Source organism: Gymnoscopelus microlampas (assembly GCF_963454915.1).
Source record: "Gymnoscopelus microlampas genome assembly, chromosome: 20".
In the NCBI taxonomy this organism is placed as follows: Eukaryota; Metazoa; Chordata; class Actinopteri; order Myctophiformes; family Myctophidae; genus Gymnoscopelus; species Gymnoscopelus microlampas.
Window position 1 is genome coordinate 6797367 of NC_139957.1, and position 16517 is coordinate 6813883.

At 40.5% G+C, this 16517-nt stretch overlaps 1 protein-coding gene across 1 annotated transcript; it reads left to right on the forward strand.

Moving 5' to 3' along the window:
- Positions 1-250: 250 nt before the first annotated feature.
- Positions 251-3809, forward strand: LOC311035901 (uncharacterized protein). Its single transcript, XM_084044382.1, has 4 exons — positions 251-435; positions 637-846; positions 2470-2513; positions 3282-3809. Exons 1-4 carry the CDS (start codon positions 396-398, stop codon positions 3621-3623), a joined length of 636 nt encoding a protein of 211 aa, XP_083900508.1. The 5' UTR covers positions 251-395; the 3' UTR covers positions 3624-3809.
- The last annotated feature ends 12708 nt before the right edge of the window (positions 3810-16517 follow it).

Below are 16517 nucleotides of genomic sequence, written 5' to 3' on the forward strand. Positions count from 1 at the left end.
AACTTTATACAAAAATACAGTCCCCCCTCCCGCCATGTTCTGAATTAATCATTTGTGTGTTATACTGACAAGCTGTTTTCTTGGTTACCTGTTGTACTGTAGTGTTGAGTATTGTGGAGACAACACCTCTCAGCATAACTGGCCACGTTGGAGGCAAAGTGTCTTTCAACTGCTCAAGCTGGGATGTCACCTCCACTGAGGATAAAACAAAGTACCTCTGTAATAGTCCATGCAGCACAGATGAAGACATCATTGTCAGGGCAGAATCTGGACAAACTAAAACAAGGGGAACAATAACTTTGACAAACTCAGGAAAATACTTACTTGTATCCATCAATGAACTCAAGAAGTCAGATTCTGGAACATATGTATGTGGACTGGATATCAAATATGCCATGGACAAATATATTCAAGTGCACCTTAATGTTAAAGATGGTAAGTCTGTGACTACTGTTGCAATGATTAACTGTACAGCATGTTTACACTGTAAGTTAAACCACTGCATGTGTCCCATGTTTTATCCTTCATATTTTGAAAGGGCTTCATTATTGATGTGTCATACTATTAGAAATGCATAAACATGAACACATGACTTGATCAAATATATCCCTCTGTTGTTCTCAAACATGATTCCAGCTCCCAATACAACAGCTAAGATGACCACTCCAACTCCAACTACCAAGATGACCACTCCCACTACAACTACTGAGATGACCACTCCCATTACAACAACTAAGATGACCATTACCAACTCTATGATTCACCATCCTGATGCTTCTACAATGATCTCTGTCGTATCCACAGCAGCCATGCTTCATAAATCCTCTTCCTCTTCTGTAGGGGCTGGTATGTAGTCTGTTTATACTCAAATATTTTGTGTGCAATAGACCAATTATTTGTTTACTAACATTGAGACTGGACGCACAGGTGATTGTTTCACGCAATCAATTCTCAACCTGTTGTTTCGGGGTGCGCCCCAACCCCCTCTTGTGTGTTGGCTAGTGAGGCGCGTCATAGAGAGACCTGAGAGAATGGGTTTCATAGCGCGCATACTGGTTGCACGCATACTGGTTCTTATCAGTGTGACGTCATCTGTTAAGGGGTCTATATGTCCTGCAACAGAAATACAGATATCAAAGAAAGTTTGTTTATTATGGTATTTTTATGTTTGATTAATTTACTGTTTGCAAAGTACGTTCAGAGCTGCTATACATAAAGTAGATTATTATAATCATTGTGATTATTATTATTATTATTATTATTATTATTATTATTATTATTATTACCCTTATTATTATCATCATCATCATCACCATCAATATACCAGAGCTACTGAATTGACTGGATTAAGTAGAATGATAGGGCAATATCTGATGTGTAGATAGGGTTCATAGTGAAATTATATTTTGTATTCCACCACTGGTCCTACATATATCCATTTATATATTTTGACGGTTGGTTATATTTAAAGAGTGATGTCAAGTGTTGCACTGCTTCAAATGTCACATACTATAGACTGTCTAAGTCAGACATGCAGTGAAGAGGAAACTGTTGTCCTGTCTGTGGCTGATGATGTGGTCTTGTGTGAAGATGAAGATGATTGTCTTTTCTTTCAGTATTACCTTGTTGTCTTGACTCAGAATTTCTTTATGTATTGTGTTCAACTTCAGCTGTAACTTTATTGTCACTCCACAAGTTTACATCAGTTATAGAGGAAACTGCGAATATATTTTGTGCAAGCTTCCTGCACCTGCAGTTAAATTGTTAAATGATGAATTTAAGAATAAGAAAGTATGCTTACAGAAAAGGCCCAAGAGATTATGTGTACAGATCAAATGTAAATATTCCTCAGTCTATTTAGCTAAATCTTAAATATACATGATAAGATACTTTATAGTATATTGTAAATATTATACCCTGTGGTTTATTATTCCTTTTTTATCGTTACTTACTGTAGCACAGTCTGTGGGTGAAAAATAGTGAATGGAAAAACAGAAGAGAGCTGATTATGGTGGTCTAAAGTGTAGCAGGTGGTCTGCATTTGATAGTGATACAGGGGAGGATGTCTGTTGGTTTGTTTGTGTATTATGTATGTCATGCTGTTTGCAAATTTGACCACCAGAGGGTAATGATGTAACTCAATTATACACACTTCTAGGTTTGCTTGTTGGTTTAGCTGGCATATTAGCAGTGACAGTGGTGGCTCTGCTGGTGTTCTGCATGAAGAGAACCAGAAAACCACAAGGTGAGTCTGTGTCTCTCTCTCTCTCTCTCTCTCTCTCTCTCTCTCTCTCTCTCTCTCTCTCTCTCTCTCTCTCTCTCTCTCTCTCTCTCTCTCTCTCTCTCACACACACACACACACACACACACACACACACACACACACACACACACACACACACACACACACACAAATGGGTAGCTCTGCCTGTAGCCTAGAAACCTGATATATCTTTTTCTCTTTTTCAGTGGCCGCCCTCAGTGCCAGAAACCCCACTGAAGATGATGGAGAGGTGAGTATTATGACAGTTTTCTTATGATTCTTCATTGTTCTTTGCTCTAGTGTAACTTGTGCTATATGTGTTGTTTTCACTCTACATTGTTTTTTATGCTGTTTGTCTGAAATGTATTTGTGCTTGATGCTGCTCTTTCTTAACAAAATCTCTCTTTTAATGCTTGACATGGTTGATCTCAAGGTGACTTCCAGATTAAATCAAAGTCTGACTGGTCTTAAACCAGTCTGTTTCTGGTGGGTGTCCTCATCCTGTTCCACTGCTGTAAGTGTGATATTGGTATCACATAAGCTGTGGGCCCAATTACACTTGCCACATCCACGTGGTTGCGAGGGTTTGTGGAAAGCGCATGCAGCTCTTTGACATTTTTGAATTAGTGGGATGAGTAAATATCCCATTTTTAACTTGTCCTACAAATAAAGAAAGAAAATAAATCACATTATCAAAAGATTCCCCAAAACTTTTCTAAAATGTGTATTTAAAAAAATCTGAAATGGCATGTGTTGTGAGCTTCATGCTAGTCTACTATGCAGACAATCTTGGTCACTCCTGTATCTTAGATTTGTTTTTGTTTTTTTCAACCACTACTGCCTAAAGTGTAAATTGTAGATCTGCAATCTTCTATAGCTGAAATAGTTCTTAATGGTCAATTCATAAAGTTTTTTTTGTAAATTTGGTTCCTGGGAAGACAACAAAGTTCTCTTTTGGGTCTCGTGCTGAATGTTTGTGAACTCCTGGTCTATATTACCTCTTCATCCTATTTCATAGACTCATGCAAATGAAGGAACGAGAGGTGAAGACCAATCAACAGGTCTCACCATGTCTCCTGTCTACACGACCATCAACATCATGCCCACTGTTGACACAACCTCCAACATCTATGCTAATGCTAATGATGACATCCACCAGGATCCTTCAGATTCAGTCGTCTATGATACTGTAGTCACCTCTGAAGAAAGAGTTGCTTTCAACGTTGATTTGCATCCAAACCAAGATATTAAAATGCCTCAAATCTCTTCACTGGTGCCTTCAGTCAATGCGATTCCTGATGAGGATCTTTATTCACTGGCACAGCTGCCTAAAGATCAGGCAATTCCAATCCCTCAGTGAAGCCACTGCCACAGCAAATATTGTCAATAGTATTGACTATTATCAATTGGCATGATCACATTAGCACCACTAAATCTAATACATCTTGGAATGCATGTGCTTCATGACTGCTTGGCTTTGAAATAAAATCAGAGTAGAGGATGCAGGCCTTCGGTATGACTGCGCTTAACGCTTAAGTTATTATTATTACACAGTTATAGGTTCAGTATAGATGACGTCATTATATATTGGCCAGCTGTAGCCCCTTTGACTTCCATTATAAAATGTATTGAAGTTAAATATTTCAAAAAAGTCTTGTAGCAGTTGTGCTAATTTTGAGCTAATCAATCCAGCAGTTTGCAAGATTAGCTTTGAACAGACAGACAGACAGACAGACAGACAGACAGACTATGGGTTCCATGTGGATCTCAGACATTGTGAATTATCCAATAATAAAGTAACTTCACCTCACACAAATTGCAACAAAAGTGAAAGGCATGCTTTCCTTGCCCAAATGAGTAATGTGGGGTGTAAGGACAGGGCAGTGGGTGTTGTTTGGTTTCCTTTGTTAATCTCTTATTATTGCTTCTTTTGGTCAAAGGGCCTTTCCATAATTTAGATGTTGAAAGTATATTGTTGACCCTCAATGTTTTTGCTCTGTCCTTATTTTCTTCAGTTTCATCATGTAAAGCACTCTGTAATCTGTGATCTGTGATCTGTAATCAAAAGATTGGGGATGCTAAACGGAAAGAGAAGGAGAAGTTTGAGGCATACTGCTCCTCTTCCAATTCCAAAAAAATGTGGGAATCTATGAAAGCCATGACCAACATGGCTCCAGCAAAGAAGGGCCTTAGTGTTTCGAATGAAAAGGAAAAGGCCAATGAACTAAACAACTTTTATGCAAGATTTGAAACAGCTGATTTCCTGCAGGAGAAAATAGCTGCCCTTGAGTCTGTACCCACACACAGTGATCTGGGAATTACTGTGGATCTACATGAAGTCCAGAAGATGTTTGCACGCACATGTCCCCGAAAGGCCTCAGGTCCAGATGGAATATGTGGCCGGCTGCTGCACTCATGCAGTCAGGAACTTGCAGAGGCTTGGTGTCCCATCTACCAAAAGTCACTGGACTCATGTACTGTTCCGTCCACCTGGAAAGACTCTATTATAATCCCTGTTCCCAAAAAACCATGCTGCAAGGAAAATAATGACTATCGCCCAGTCGCTTTGACCTCAGTGATTATGAAATGTTTTGAGAAAATCATTATCAGTTTACTGAAGGCAGCGGTTGATTGTTCATTGGACACCTTTCAGTTTGCTTACAGGAGTAACAGAGGCATAGAGGATGCAGTTCTGGCCTTAGATTATTTCCTTTTGAAACACTTAGAAAATAACTTAGGAAAGAACACTGCTTATGCACGCCTTCTTCTGGTGGATTTCAGTTCAGCTTTTAATACAATACAGCCACATATCTTAATTACGAGGTTGAGGGACCTTAATGTCCACCCCCTTATTATCAGGTGGTATTATTCTTTTTTAACTGAACGTACACAAAGGGTCAGTGTGAACGGTACCATGTCAGAGCCCAGAACCTTGAGTACTGGAGCACCGCAGGGCTGCGTTAGCTCACCCGTCCTATCACCTTATACACAAATGAGTGCAGAAGCGGTAACCCGAATAATTACATTATTAAATTCTCGGACGACACTGCCATCCTATCCCTACTGGGTAAAGATAGAGATTTAGCTACCTATTTTTCAGAGGTTCAGAGGTTTGTAGCATGGTGCGATGACAACCACCTTGTTCTCAATGTGAGGAAGACACAGGAGATGGTGTTTGACCCTAGGAGTATAGGTGACCACAGGCCTGTGGTCATCCATGACTCGACCATCTCACAGGTCTCCTCATAAAAATACTTGGGCATTAGCATTGACAACACGCTAACGTGGAATACACATGTGGACAGTCTCTGTAGTAAAGTTCAGCAAAGACTGCATTTCCTCCGCCGTCTCAGGGTTCATGGTGTTGACCAAAAGTTTATGTTAGTGTTCTACCGAGCGGTCTTGGAAAGTCTGGTCAGATTTGGCATCACAGTTTGGTTTGGCAACCTCTCAGTGCAACTGAGGTCCAAATTGCTCCGATTGGTGCAGACTGCAGGGAAAATCATAGGAGTAAGACAACTCCCCTCTCTGCAGTCTATTTACGAGCAGGCCACGCTAAGACAAGCTCAGAAAATAGTCAGTGATGCTACCCATGTTTTACATGGACAGTTTGTAATGCTGCCCTCTGGGAGAAGGTATAGCGAACCTAGATGGAATTATGTACGATTCAAAAAATCGTTTGTTCCTGTGGCAACTAAAATGCTAAATGAGGCCCTGCAGTGACCATTAAGAGTAGACCGATCACTATCTGTGCACTTGTGTAATGTTGAACTTGTCCCCCTCCCCCCCCTGTTATGTATTTTGTATTTTGTATTGTCATTGTTTTACGTGTGGCTGCAGCTGGGGTTAAAGCCCAAAACAAATTTCCTTCGGGACAATAAAAGTTTACCTTACCTTACCTTACCTTAACTTTGTTAACATAAATGCTCTATATAATAACGTTTTTTATTGTAATTTTGCATCATTACTGATTATTTTCAGGCGCATTCTGTAATGCAATAATTGTACAAAAAAAAATTGTGCAAATGTCTTTTCAAATGACATGAACAACATGACTACAAAATGTACATTTTAACAAACCTAGTACATGCCTTTAAAATAAGATTTTAAAAGGTTGTTTTAATTTGTCATCTTGCCAACCACATTTTGTAACTGACCCAAAGACAAATTTGGATGAGCGGAGTTGTCATTAGTGTGATTGGCACAAGAGATAGGTGACAGATTGGTATCAATGGTATGAGAGGTGAAAAGTTGCCATCTGGCTTGAGTGTAGATGTGGTGCCTGGTTGCCATCAGTCTTGGTCTTGCTTCTGAATTTCAGTTGTATCAACACTGAAGTTGATGGAGGTAATAGAGACATTCAACAAGTAAATCAACGGTGAATATTATTGCAGGTCAGGAGAAAGGGAATTAAGCAAAATATTAATATAAGAAAAAGCATGTAAACTAAATAAGGTTAAAAAAAACTAAGACAAGATACCTTTAGCAGTTCTCAGCCCTGCAATTCCTCTATCTATGACACTTTTTGTGGGGCCATATGACTGTATTGTGCGGCAGTAGGCTATTCCTTCATTCACCCAGAAACCTGGATGTCGTGGATCCCAGGTCAGTAACATGGTACCCTTCCGCCACCTCGTGGATCATCTGTGGAAGTGATTAATCTACACAGCATGGGAAAGCTTCAACTTATGGAGTTGGTACAACTGAGGTTCAGGAGGTTGACCAAGGAGAAGACAACCAATCACTTCTCTGCCCATGCCAACCAGTGCCAGCCACTCACCTATCTCCAACCAAGCAGACAACCACTCCCCTGCCAACTACCGGGGTATTTAAACCCAGCTTTCAAAAATGGCGGCGTGCTAGTTTCTTGTAACCCTCCCTCCCTCCCTCTGTTTTTTCTACCTCTATCCTATTCTACAGGTTCCAGGCGGGGTCCCTAATCTACCTCTGCACGGCTAACGCCTCGGACCCCTAAGCCAAAGTATCTGGGTCCACGACCCCCCGGAACCTCCTCCCAATCACGCCTGCCTTCCCATGACCAATGCTCTTGACCATCTAAGCCGCACACTACACGCTTGCGTGTAGTGATGACCTTAGATGATCACGCCAGCACCCTAATGCCATTCTCGGGCCCTTGACCATCTAAGCCGCACACTCCACGCTTGCGTGTTGTGATGACCTTAGATGACCACGTGCTCCAGAATGTCATATCCCCGCCCGTGGCCATCTAAGCCGCACACTCCACGCTTGCGTGTAGTGATGACCTTAGATGACCACGCTGGCCCCCCATGCTGTTCGTGCTCTTGGCCACCTAAGCCGCACACTCCACGCTTGCGTGGAGTGATGACCTTAGATGACCATTTCGCACTCAGCTTATTGGCCGTTTATGCCGCACATCCCATACTGCCCGTGCGACGCTCACATAAACAACAATACCACAACAGCGTAAGATGTTGTTCGTGCCCGTGGCCATCTAAGCCGCACACTCCACGCTTGCGTGTAGTGATGACCTTAGATGACCATTCCGCACTCTGCATCCATGACCGTTTATGCCGCACGTCCCATGCAACGCATGCGACGCGCCCATAAACGATCATACTCCTGGGTTTTCAATAAACAACCTAAACCTATTTTTGTCTTATGTTTGGTTTTTCCTAGTGAATCAGCACTTAAAACAGCTGTGGCAGGCAGTGAAATGATTGAGCTTACTCCTCAACAGTGTGACAACAACACACCTAAGAAAAATAGCAAAATAGCAAAAGCAAAAAGACATGCACACATATGTTGCAATTGCAATATAATAATAGCTATATGTAAAAGATGAAATCACATATCCACTTAACCATACATTGTGAGCCTGTAGTCCTGTGCAATCGATGACAATCAATTTCTGGCTGAAAGACAAGCATATCTCTCTCACCCAGTCCCCCCATGTCAGTATCAGCCTTCTATTCTATCAGTTTAGTGTATTATTTGTTTTAAGAATTAGTAGAAATATACAGTTACACTAAGAATGTGTGAAGGGGAGGGTGAAGAAACCCATGTTTATAGGAATAGCACTATTAAAAAATGATATCCTAATAGTTCTAAAGAATGCAAAAGGAGATTGTCAGATGAGGTTGAATGCTACCTCGTAGCATGGCTACATGTCTACACAGTATATGGTAATTTGCTATAATAATAATATCTCAAATTCTCAAATAGCCTATAAACAGAGCTTGCTGGAAGCAGAGTCAGCCTATAGACTTAAAGGACGACGTCACCCATTTTCAACCTATTTTCATATAATTGGTCCTCTCTAATGCTCATGATAAAATGGCACAATTTTTTTCTACTCTGTCTGTGTCTCATAGGAGGACTGTGGACAGTCCAGAAACCTGTCTACCAGTGACATCATCGTTAGGCAGGATTTTTTTCCAAGAAGATTTCATTTTTTTATTTAGATTTTTATTAACGCGAGAACAAAGCCTGCAGTTTCTATTAGCTTGGATTCCCCATCGATGATGTCACTGGTAGACGGGTTTCTCAACTGTCCACAGCCCTCTTCTGAGACACAGACTGAGTAGAAAGCAGAAAAAGATGAGCATTAGTGAGGACCAATTATATGAAGATAGGTTGAAAATGGGTGAAGTCGTCCTTTAAAACAAATAAAATACTGTCTGAAAGAGGTTAATCCTCATATGGTGAGAATTTGGAGACAGGTGAAGGGCTAGTCGGTTATCAGAGATACGTTTATGTCTTTCTATTCTATTCTACTACTACTCTCCTCACCTGTCATGTCCTTCACCTGTTATTTCACTTTAATTCCGTACACCACATTTTTACATTCACCTAGTCATGTGTTCAGAATGTAATTTGATGAGTAATTGTTTACTTTAACCCCACCCCAAAGTCACTGGACTTTACAGTGAATGTTGGGCTCACTGACTCAGCAATTTGGGGGATGAGTCACTCTGTACTGTACATGCCTGCTCAAATCTGTGGAAAGAAAAGGGATTCCCAATCCCATATAACACTCACATGACTTAGCATGGGTTGTCATACAGTACTTCATTTATTACCCCTTCACCCCACTTGAACCCAGGACAATGGACTGATAAGTCTGAGTTTCCCCTGAAACTACTTTTCACATAAAGATATGTTGAAATAACATGCAGCATCTACAGTGGTGGACAAAGTACTCAACCCCAGTACTTGAGTCAAAGTATATACTCCTGGTAAAATATTACTCAACTACAAGTAAAAGTTGGTCTGTCAAATTTGTACTTCAGTTAAAGCATACTACTAGTTTTTTTTTTAATGCTTCAGTATTTAAAAGTACAAAGTACAAAGTGCAATTTGTCTTGAATATTAATACATACTGTATTTACATTTTGACATTTTCCAAAAGATGTTCCAGAAATGATCCAAAGATATATAACTAATAGTGAAAATAGCTATTAGTTCACCACACGTAGCTCACCACACGTTGCATCGCTATGCGTTGTGAGCTTGTTGATCTGCTATTTTGACTGTATTTGAAATAGGGCTTAAGTGGTTAATTTATAATGTACTTTTTTCCCTGCCTAGAAATGTAATGGAGTAAAACGTACAATATATTTTTTTGAAGTATCCAAAAATACAAATACTCAAGTAAAGTACTGATAAGTGGAGAAATGACGTGTTATGGACATAATAATAAGACATGTCAATGATGTCATTGTTCCAAACAGCTTTATGTCTTTGTCAGGGACAACAAGCTTTGTGATCTCTCAAAGCAGAGATGAAAGCAGAGATGATGTGAGGATGTGCCATTTAGCGGCTGGAAATCAGTACAGAGCCAGGTACTAGGTTGCAACCAGAAGGTGTATTTATTCACCAGAAATACATACAGGAACATGGACATCACATAGAAGCGCTCCACCCTCAACAGACCTCTCTCAATAGTGGCAAGTGACTGCCTTTTATGCTCAGCTGAGCTAATGAGCCAGCCTGGACTATACCATTATAAGGGGTGTTTTAACTCAGAGCATAACATACAATACATAAATAAACACACCATAAATACTTAAATACCCTTAACCCCCACAAGTATATTCAAACTGACTGAACTACAAAATACTCTTTCCCCTACTACAACCATAAGCAACTCTAAAACACATCACAACCCCCCTCTGCCATTCTGACTTGGTCCAGCCCAATTACACTGGACAGAACAGCTCCACTTGAACAGTAACTGTTAAGATTCCAATCATCACTCACATTACCTATCTTACACCATACATATTGCACTCAAGTCTCTATTGCCCTCATTCTATTCTACACATTGCATTGCCCCTCCTGATTACCACTAAACATTTGTCTCCAGATGGAACTACATAGCTGAGTGGCCAGCCCAACAAACAGGAAACACAATTCAAATGTTCAGTTACAAATGTATTCAATCAACAATAAAATCAGGACTGTGCAAAATACAACTGTGCAAATAATTAAAGTGCCAATATCTAAAGTGCCCATATGCTGTGCAAATATTGTTCAATTAATAAGGGTTCAAGTACATGTTTAACATAGTAACAGAGGTCCTCTCTGTTACATTTCCCACCACCTCTCCAAGCTCCTCAATCTTCATGGATGCTTTGGATGGCTATTGGCAGACTCAGACAGTCACACATTTACCCTCTCCTTTCCAAGTTCCTCAATCCTCTGGCACTTGGAACAGGACACTCGCACCCTTTCCCCTCTCAGGCCATGGGAGGAGGAATGCATATAAATATGCATATATTTCCCCTCTCCTCAAGGCTATGGGGACATCTTCATTCACAGTCACTTTGTTGTAGTTTCGTTCGGTTTGTTGTAGTTCATTGTCAATTTAAAATGTACCTGTGAGCAGGGAAACAAGGTCAACAGGCCACACGTCTGTGCTGCCAACCTATATGTTCATCTAGGCTCATTGATGGTTCACTGTCCTTGTGTGGAGAGAAGAGTAGCTTGGGTTCCCTGTGGAGAGGAGGCTCCTTGTGGGCTCTGGCACCACTCCCCAAACTGGCTCCCTCGTCAACATCTTCCTTCTCCTCCTCATCTCTTTCTGGATCTGCTGGAGCTGGTGCTGCATGCTCCTCAGTCTCTGCTCTCGACAAGAGGACCCTCTCTCCCTGTGCTGGTCTTCAGCTGCCTGCGTCCGGCCAAGAAACTTCCCCTCCAGCCTTCTCCCTCGAGTCGCCATTGCCATGGGCCCCAGGTCAGCTGATGAGCCTACTCTGCCTTCTGGCACCTCCGGCTCGGCCGCTTGTCTTCCTCCTTTGCACCTCTTGGTCTGGCCTCTGTACTGTAGTGTGGGATCCCACTTCTGACACCAATTGTGAGGATGTGCCATTTAGCGGCTGGAAATCAGTACAGAGCCAGGTACTAGGTTGCAACCAGAAGGTGTATTTATTCACCAGAAATACATACAGGAACATGGACATCACATAGAAGCGCTCCACCCTCAACAGACCTCTCTCAATAGTGGCAAGTGACTGCCTTTTATGCTCAGCTGAGCTAATGAGCCAGCCTGGACTATACCATTATAAGGGGTGTTTTAACTCAGAGCATAACATACAATACATAAATAAACACACCATAAATACTTAAATACCCTTAACCCCCACAAGTATATTCAAACTGACTGGACGACAAAATACTCTTTCCCCTACTACAACCATAAGCAACTCTAAAACACATCACAACCCCCCTCTGCCATTCTGACTTGGTCCAGCCCAATTACACTGGACAGAACAGCTCCACTTGAACAGTAACTGTTAAGATTCCAATCATCACTCACATTACCTATCTTACACCATACATATTGCACTCAAGTCTCTATTGCCCTCATTCTATTCTACACATTGCATTGCCCCTCCTGATTACCACTAAACATTTGTCTCCAGATGGAACTACATAGCTGAGTGGCCAGCCCAACAAACAGGAAACACAATTCAAATGTTCAGTTACAAATGTATTCAATCAACAATAAAATCAGGACTGTGCAAAATACAACTGTGCAAATAATTAAAGTGCCAATATCTAAAGTGCCCATATGCTGTGCAAATATTGTTCAATTAATAAGGGTTCAAGTACATGTTTAACATAGTAACAGAGGTCCTCTCTGTTACAGATGAATATAAGAAATGTTTAAGGACAGCAGTGACCTTTAGTGTTAAGGCCAATTGAAGTCAGAGCCAGGTTCACTTGATGATCTTTGTCCTCATGCCCATCACAATGTAAAACTTATCTTGGATCTAAGAATGCACGCTGCACGATGACTCAAGCTCTCGTCAGGCTGGTGATATTCAATGGGTTAGTGACATGGTACAAATGGCCATTCTATCAGAAACATTGTGAATGTAGGGGTGTCTGGAATCACATCAACGGGAATAAACACAGGAAACGTAGTGTCTACATTCATGCTATTCTTATATCTAATCTTCAGGAAGAGATCGTGACACATGTGATGATTCCAGCCTTACTGTCTTCCGAGTCTTCCAGTTGAAATACCATTTAGATGCAGTAGGTAATTCTGGGGACTCCTGATGACTAAGGCTGATGCAGACAGGAACAGAACATCAACTTCTTTGAACATGGGAGCTACACATTTCTGGCCTTTCCCAAGACAGGAAATGCAACGTGGGGTTTGAGGTCCCTCCTTATGGCAACCATGACAAATCAGATTTGACATGGGGTCAATTCCCAGCTCTTTCAGTGCCAATGCGAGCCTTTCTACTAACTTTCCTGTCTCTGTTCTGGCCTAGTCCACTGTTAAAATACTTCTCACCGGATCGCCCTCTGAACGAGTACGTTCAATGTTCTCAGTCGATTATTGGCCTTCGAAATTGATATGCATGGGGATGGGTGGGGAGAATCAGGATGTAATGATGTAGGACATGTACATCCTCACATTTGTTTAGCCTGAGTTGTATTGGTTAAAATCCACTGCTCTCGACTCAAAACCACTTGAATGTCACCCAATGCCATCATATTTGCATCATGTGTGTTCTAGTGTACTGGAACTGTGCAGCCACCACTGCCTAATACCTTTAATACATACATGTATTACAGTCTGTGAGTCCTTGTGAATAAGAAGGCTAGGCCTGCTGTTTGCAGCCCAGCCTATATTATAGGTTTAAATCTGGCCTTTCTCTTGCTCCTATCCTTCTTTCCTGTAATTCTCCAATGTGTGCTTTCCAATAAAAGAAGGAGGAACATTTGAGTAAGAAATATATTCTGGCAAAAAAAGTATATATATTTTGACCATGCACCCTATGTAGGCTACTGTATATTTGTATTTATATACCTCTGACATTATGCCATCTTGTTATCTGACTTTGTTTCCCTTGTTTCTTTCTTCTTCTTTTTTTTTTTTACACCTTATGACTGGTTTCTTGAAACTACTTGAAACCACCTGTAAACTTGATTTGACAATACTGTTGAAAGTTGAAGTTAAATTAAAAGTATGTCATCAAAGCAATGTATGAGAGTCAAAACATTTGTCTGAGAAGTTTTTAATGTACAAAGTACCGTATAAATATAACCTGTCATAAGCCTGTAGAAAGTATCGTGAATTTCACAAGGAGTCACGAGAAACAACCCATAGAGCAGGATGCATTAGCATTTCCCAGTCAAGGAAAGGACAAGGAAACCCAGTTCCCTACTAGGAACTGTGTGTGTGTGTGTGTGTGTGTGTGTGTGTGTGTGTGTGTGTGTGTGTGTGTGTGTGTGTGTGTGTGCGTGTGCGTGTGCGTGTGCGTGCGTGCATGTGTTAGTTTGCGACAATGGCTCTTTTATCTTTTCCTTCAACTTCAGTGAACTCTACCTTTCCCCTTTCCGTGTGATTGTTCAAGCACAGGTATTGTTTACACTGTGACTTGAGGTTGGCTATATTGGTCCATGTGTTAAGATCTATAAGTTGCACCCCGTGTAGTTGGCATGTTGTGGTGTTTTAGAAATGCTTTGTCATCCTATGCTATCTTTCCTGCCCTTATTCACTGTCACTATTTATTTTTGTATTCTTTTTGCAACAGATGTAGTTATTTATATAGGCCTACTTATTGCAATGTCATTTGTGACATTAAACTACCTAACCTGAATCTCCACAGCAAAGATGCAACACTCTCTACAAGATTTACAAATTATTCAATTCAATGTCAATATCCATAAGCTCTTCTCCACCCCTCCCCTGGCTCTGTGTGTTTTCCTGAACCATAAACTTAATAGATCAACATTGGCCGAAAAAGAAATGACAGAGAAAATGCACTCAGACAGAACACTGGGCTTCCCTGTCTAACTGGTCCCACCGACTGAACAATAGAGAGTAAAACAAGCTTGGAGTTTCCCCCGGGCCTCCATAACATTACATTCAAGTTTGTTTTTAAAGGCATAGGTCACAATTTTAAGACGCCTATCCAGTGCATTGTGTACTTGCAGTTCTCCGAAATGCAGCCGTGCCAACGGTTTTGTTATCCAAGAGTTGTGAGCTTTGAATCGAAATGCTTCAGTGCACATTGATCATTATGAAAGCCAATTCTGTGAGTCACACAGTACTGACAACGTGTTAACAATGTTGTAAGACAGTAAGCAAGGTATGTAGAAGGTGCTTTTTTTATATTTAGTCATCTTGACTTGAGGTGTGACACACATCTTGACAGGTATGGCTGATTACATTTCATTGTCTAAGCACTCTGACTGTGTGTACAGTGACAATAAATGTTAATCTATTCTAAATGTCATACTAGGCTGTGTGCTTTTTCAATGGAATGGCTCACAGCTCCTGATGAATAGTGAATGAAATTATACCAAAAATCAAATACATACATTTCACTTTGGTCTACTATGGCGTGTTGTGTTGGGATGCAACACGTTGTGAGCCTGTAGATTTGTTATTTTCGAATACCGGAAAATAAAACAGGGCTTAAATAAGTGTTTAAACTGTTCCTCATTTTGCTGGGGACCCCCTGGAAAGCCTGAGTCAGTAGGACCCCTGGGGGTCCCTAGACCCCACTTTGAGAACCAGTGAACTAATAGAACGCCTAATGGCATTCGCCTGGGGGGTCCACATCCCCATTCTGTTGTAATAGAAACTGGCAGCACTCTGTATTGAGAAACACTGTCTTCATCAAGTTGATTAATTACATTATGATTAAAAACGAAAATGAAAGATTCATTCTTCTTCATTGGAACAAACATTAACTTAGATAGTGTTATCTCTGTTGTGCATGCTTTATTGTTATCAGTTTATTGCGTTTGAGGAACTAAAGTTTGTTGAGCAACTGTGATGATAAGCCAATCGGATTCAAAGGACAAAAATGTTCTCAATCTCTCTTGCTGCAAACTTTTGAGGGAAATCTTACCATAGATTGTCTCTCCAGTCTCTACCCACTACAGCTGTGAAGCAACATTGGCATGTTTCCTATTATCCAATGTATTACAAAATAATACAAACATGTGGCTTGGCATGTGGCCATAGGAACTGTGCTGCATTTTGTTATTTTGTTTTTTAACTTTAGTAGGCTACATAAGTATAAATACCCTATTGAAGATTAATATTGTAAATAACCTCCAGATTAAAGGCCCAATCAGTGATACAGACACAAACTAATGGGTATAGCCCCACCACAAAAATAAATCAATAAATAAAATAGCAGGAATGTCTAAGTTCTTGAACCAATTCTCAGAGAAGAGCAAACAAAGTGCAAGCACTTTATATATATATATATATATATATATATATATATATATATATATATATATATATATATATATATATATATATATATATATATATATATATATTTATCACTTTAATAAATGTACCCGCTGCAGAGTGACTTTCCACAGGCAGTGCATGCATGCATGTAGCCTTTTCAGTGTGTATTTATAAAGTGTCTGAATAGAAATCCCCTGTTGGAGCCAGCAATCTGTGTGTATGTACGGACGGTGTGTTATTATAAGTGACAGTTTGGCTGGAATTCCCCCACCTAGATTTTCTCTCTCTCTCTCTATCTCTCTCTCTCTCTCTCTCTCTCTCTCTCTCTCCTAGGCTCCGCCCCGACGCCCCGCCCCCACCACCAGAGCCATTCTATAAACTCCAGTGGCATAAAGTAACAAAGTACATTTACTCAAGTACTTAAGTACAATTTTGAGGTATTTTTTTACTTTACTGTAGTATTTCCAATTTGCATTATTTTTACTTCTATTCCACTAAATCTCAGAGACAAATATTATACTGTTACTCCACAACAAT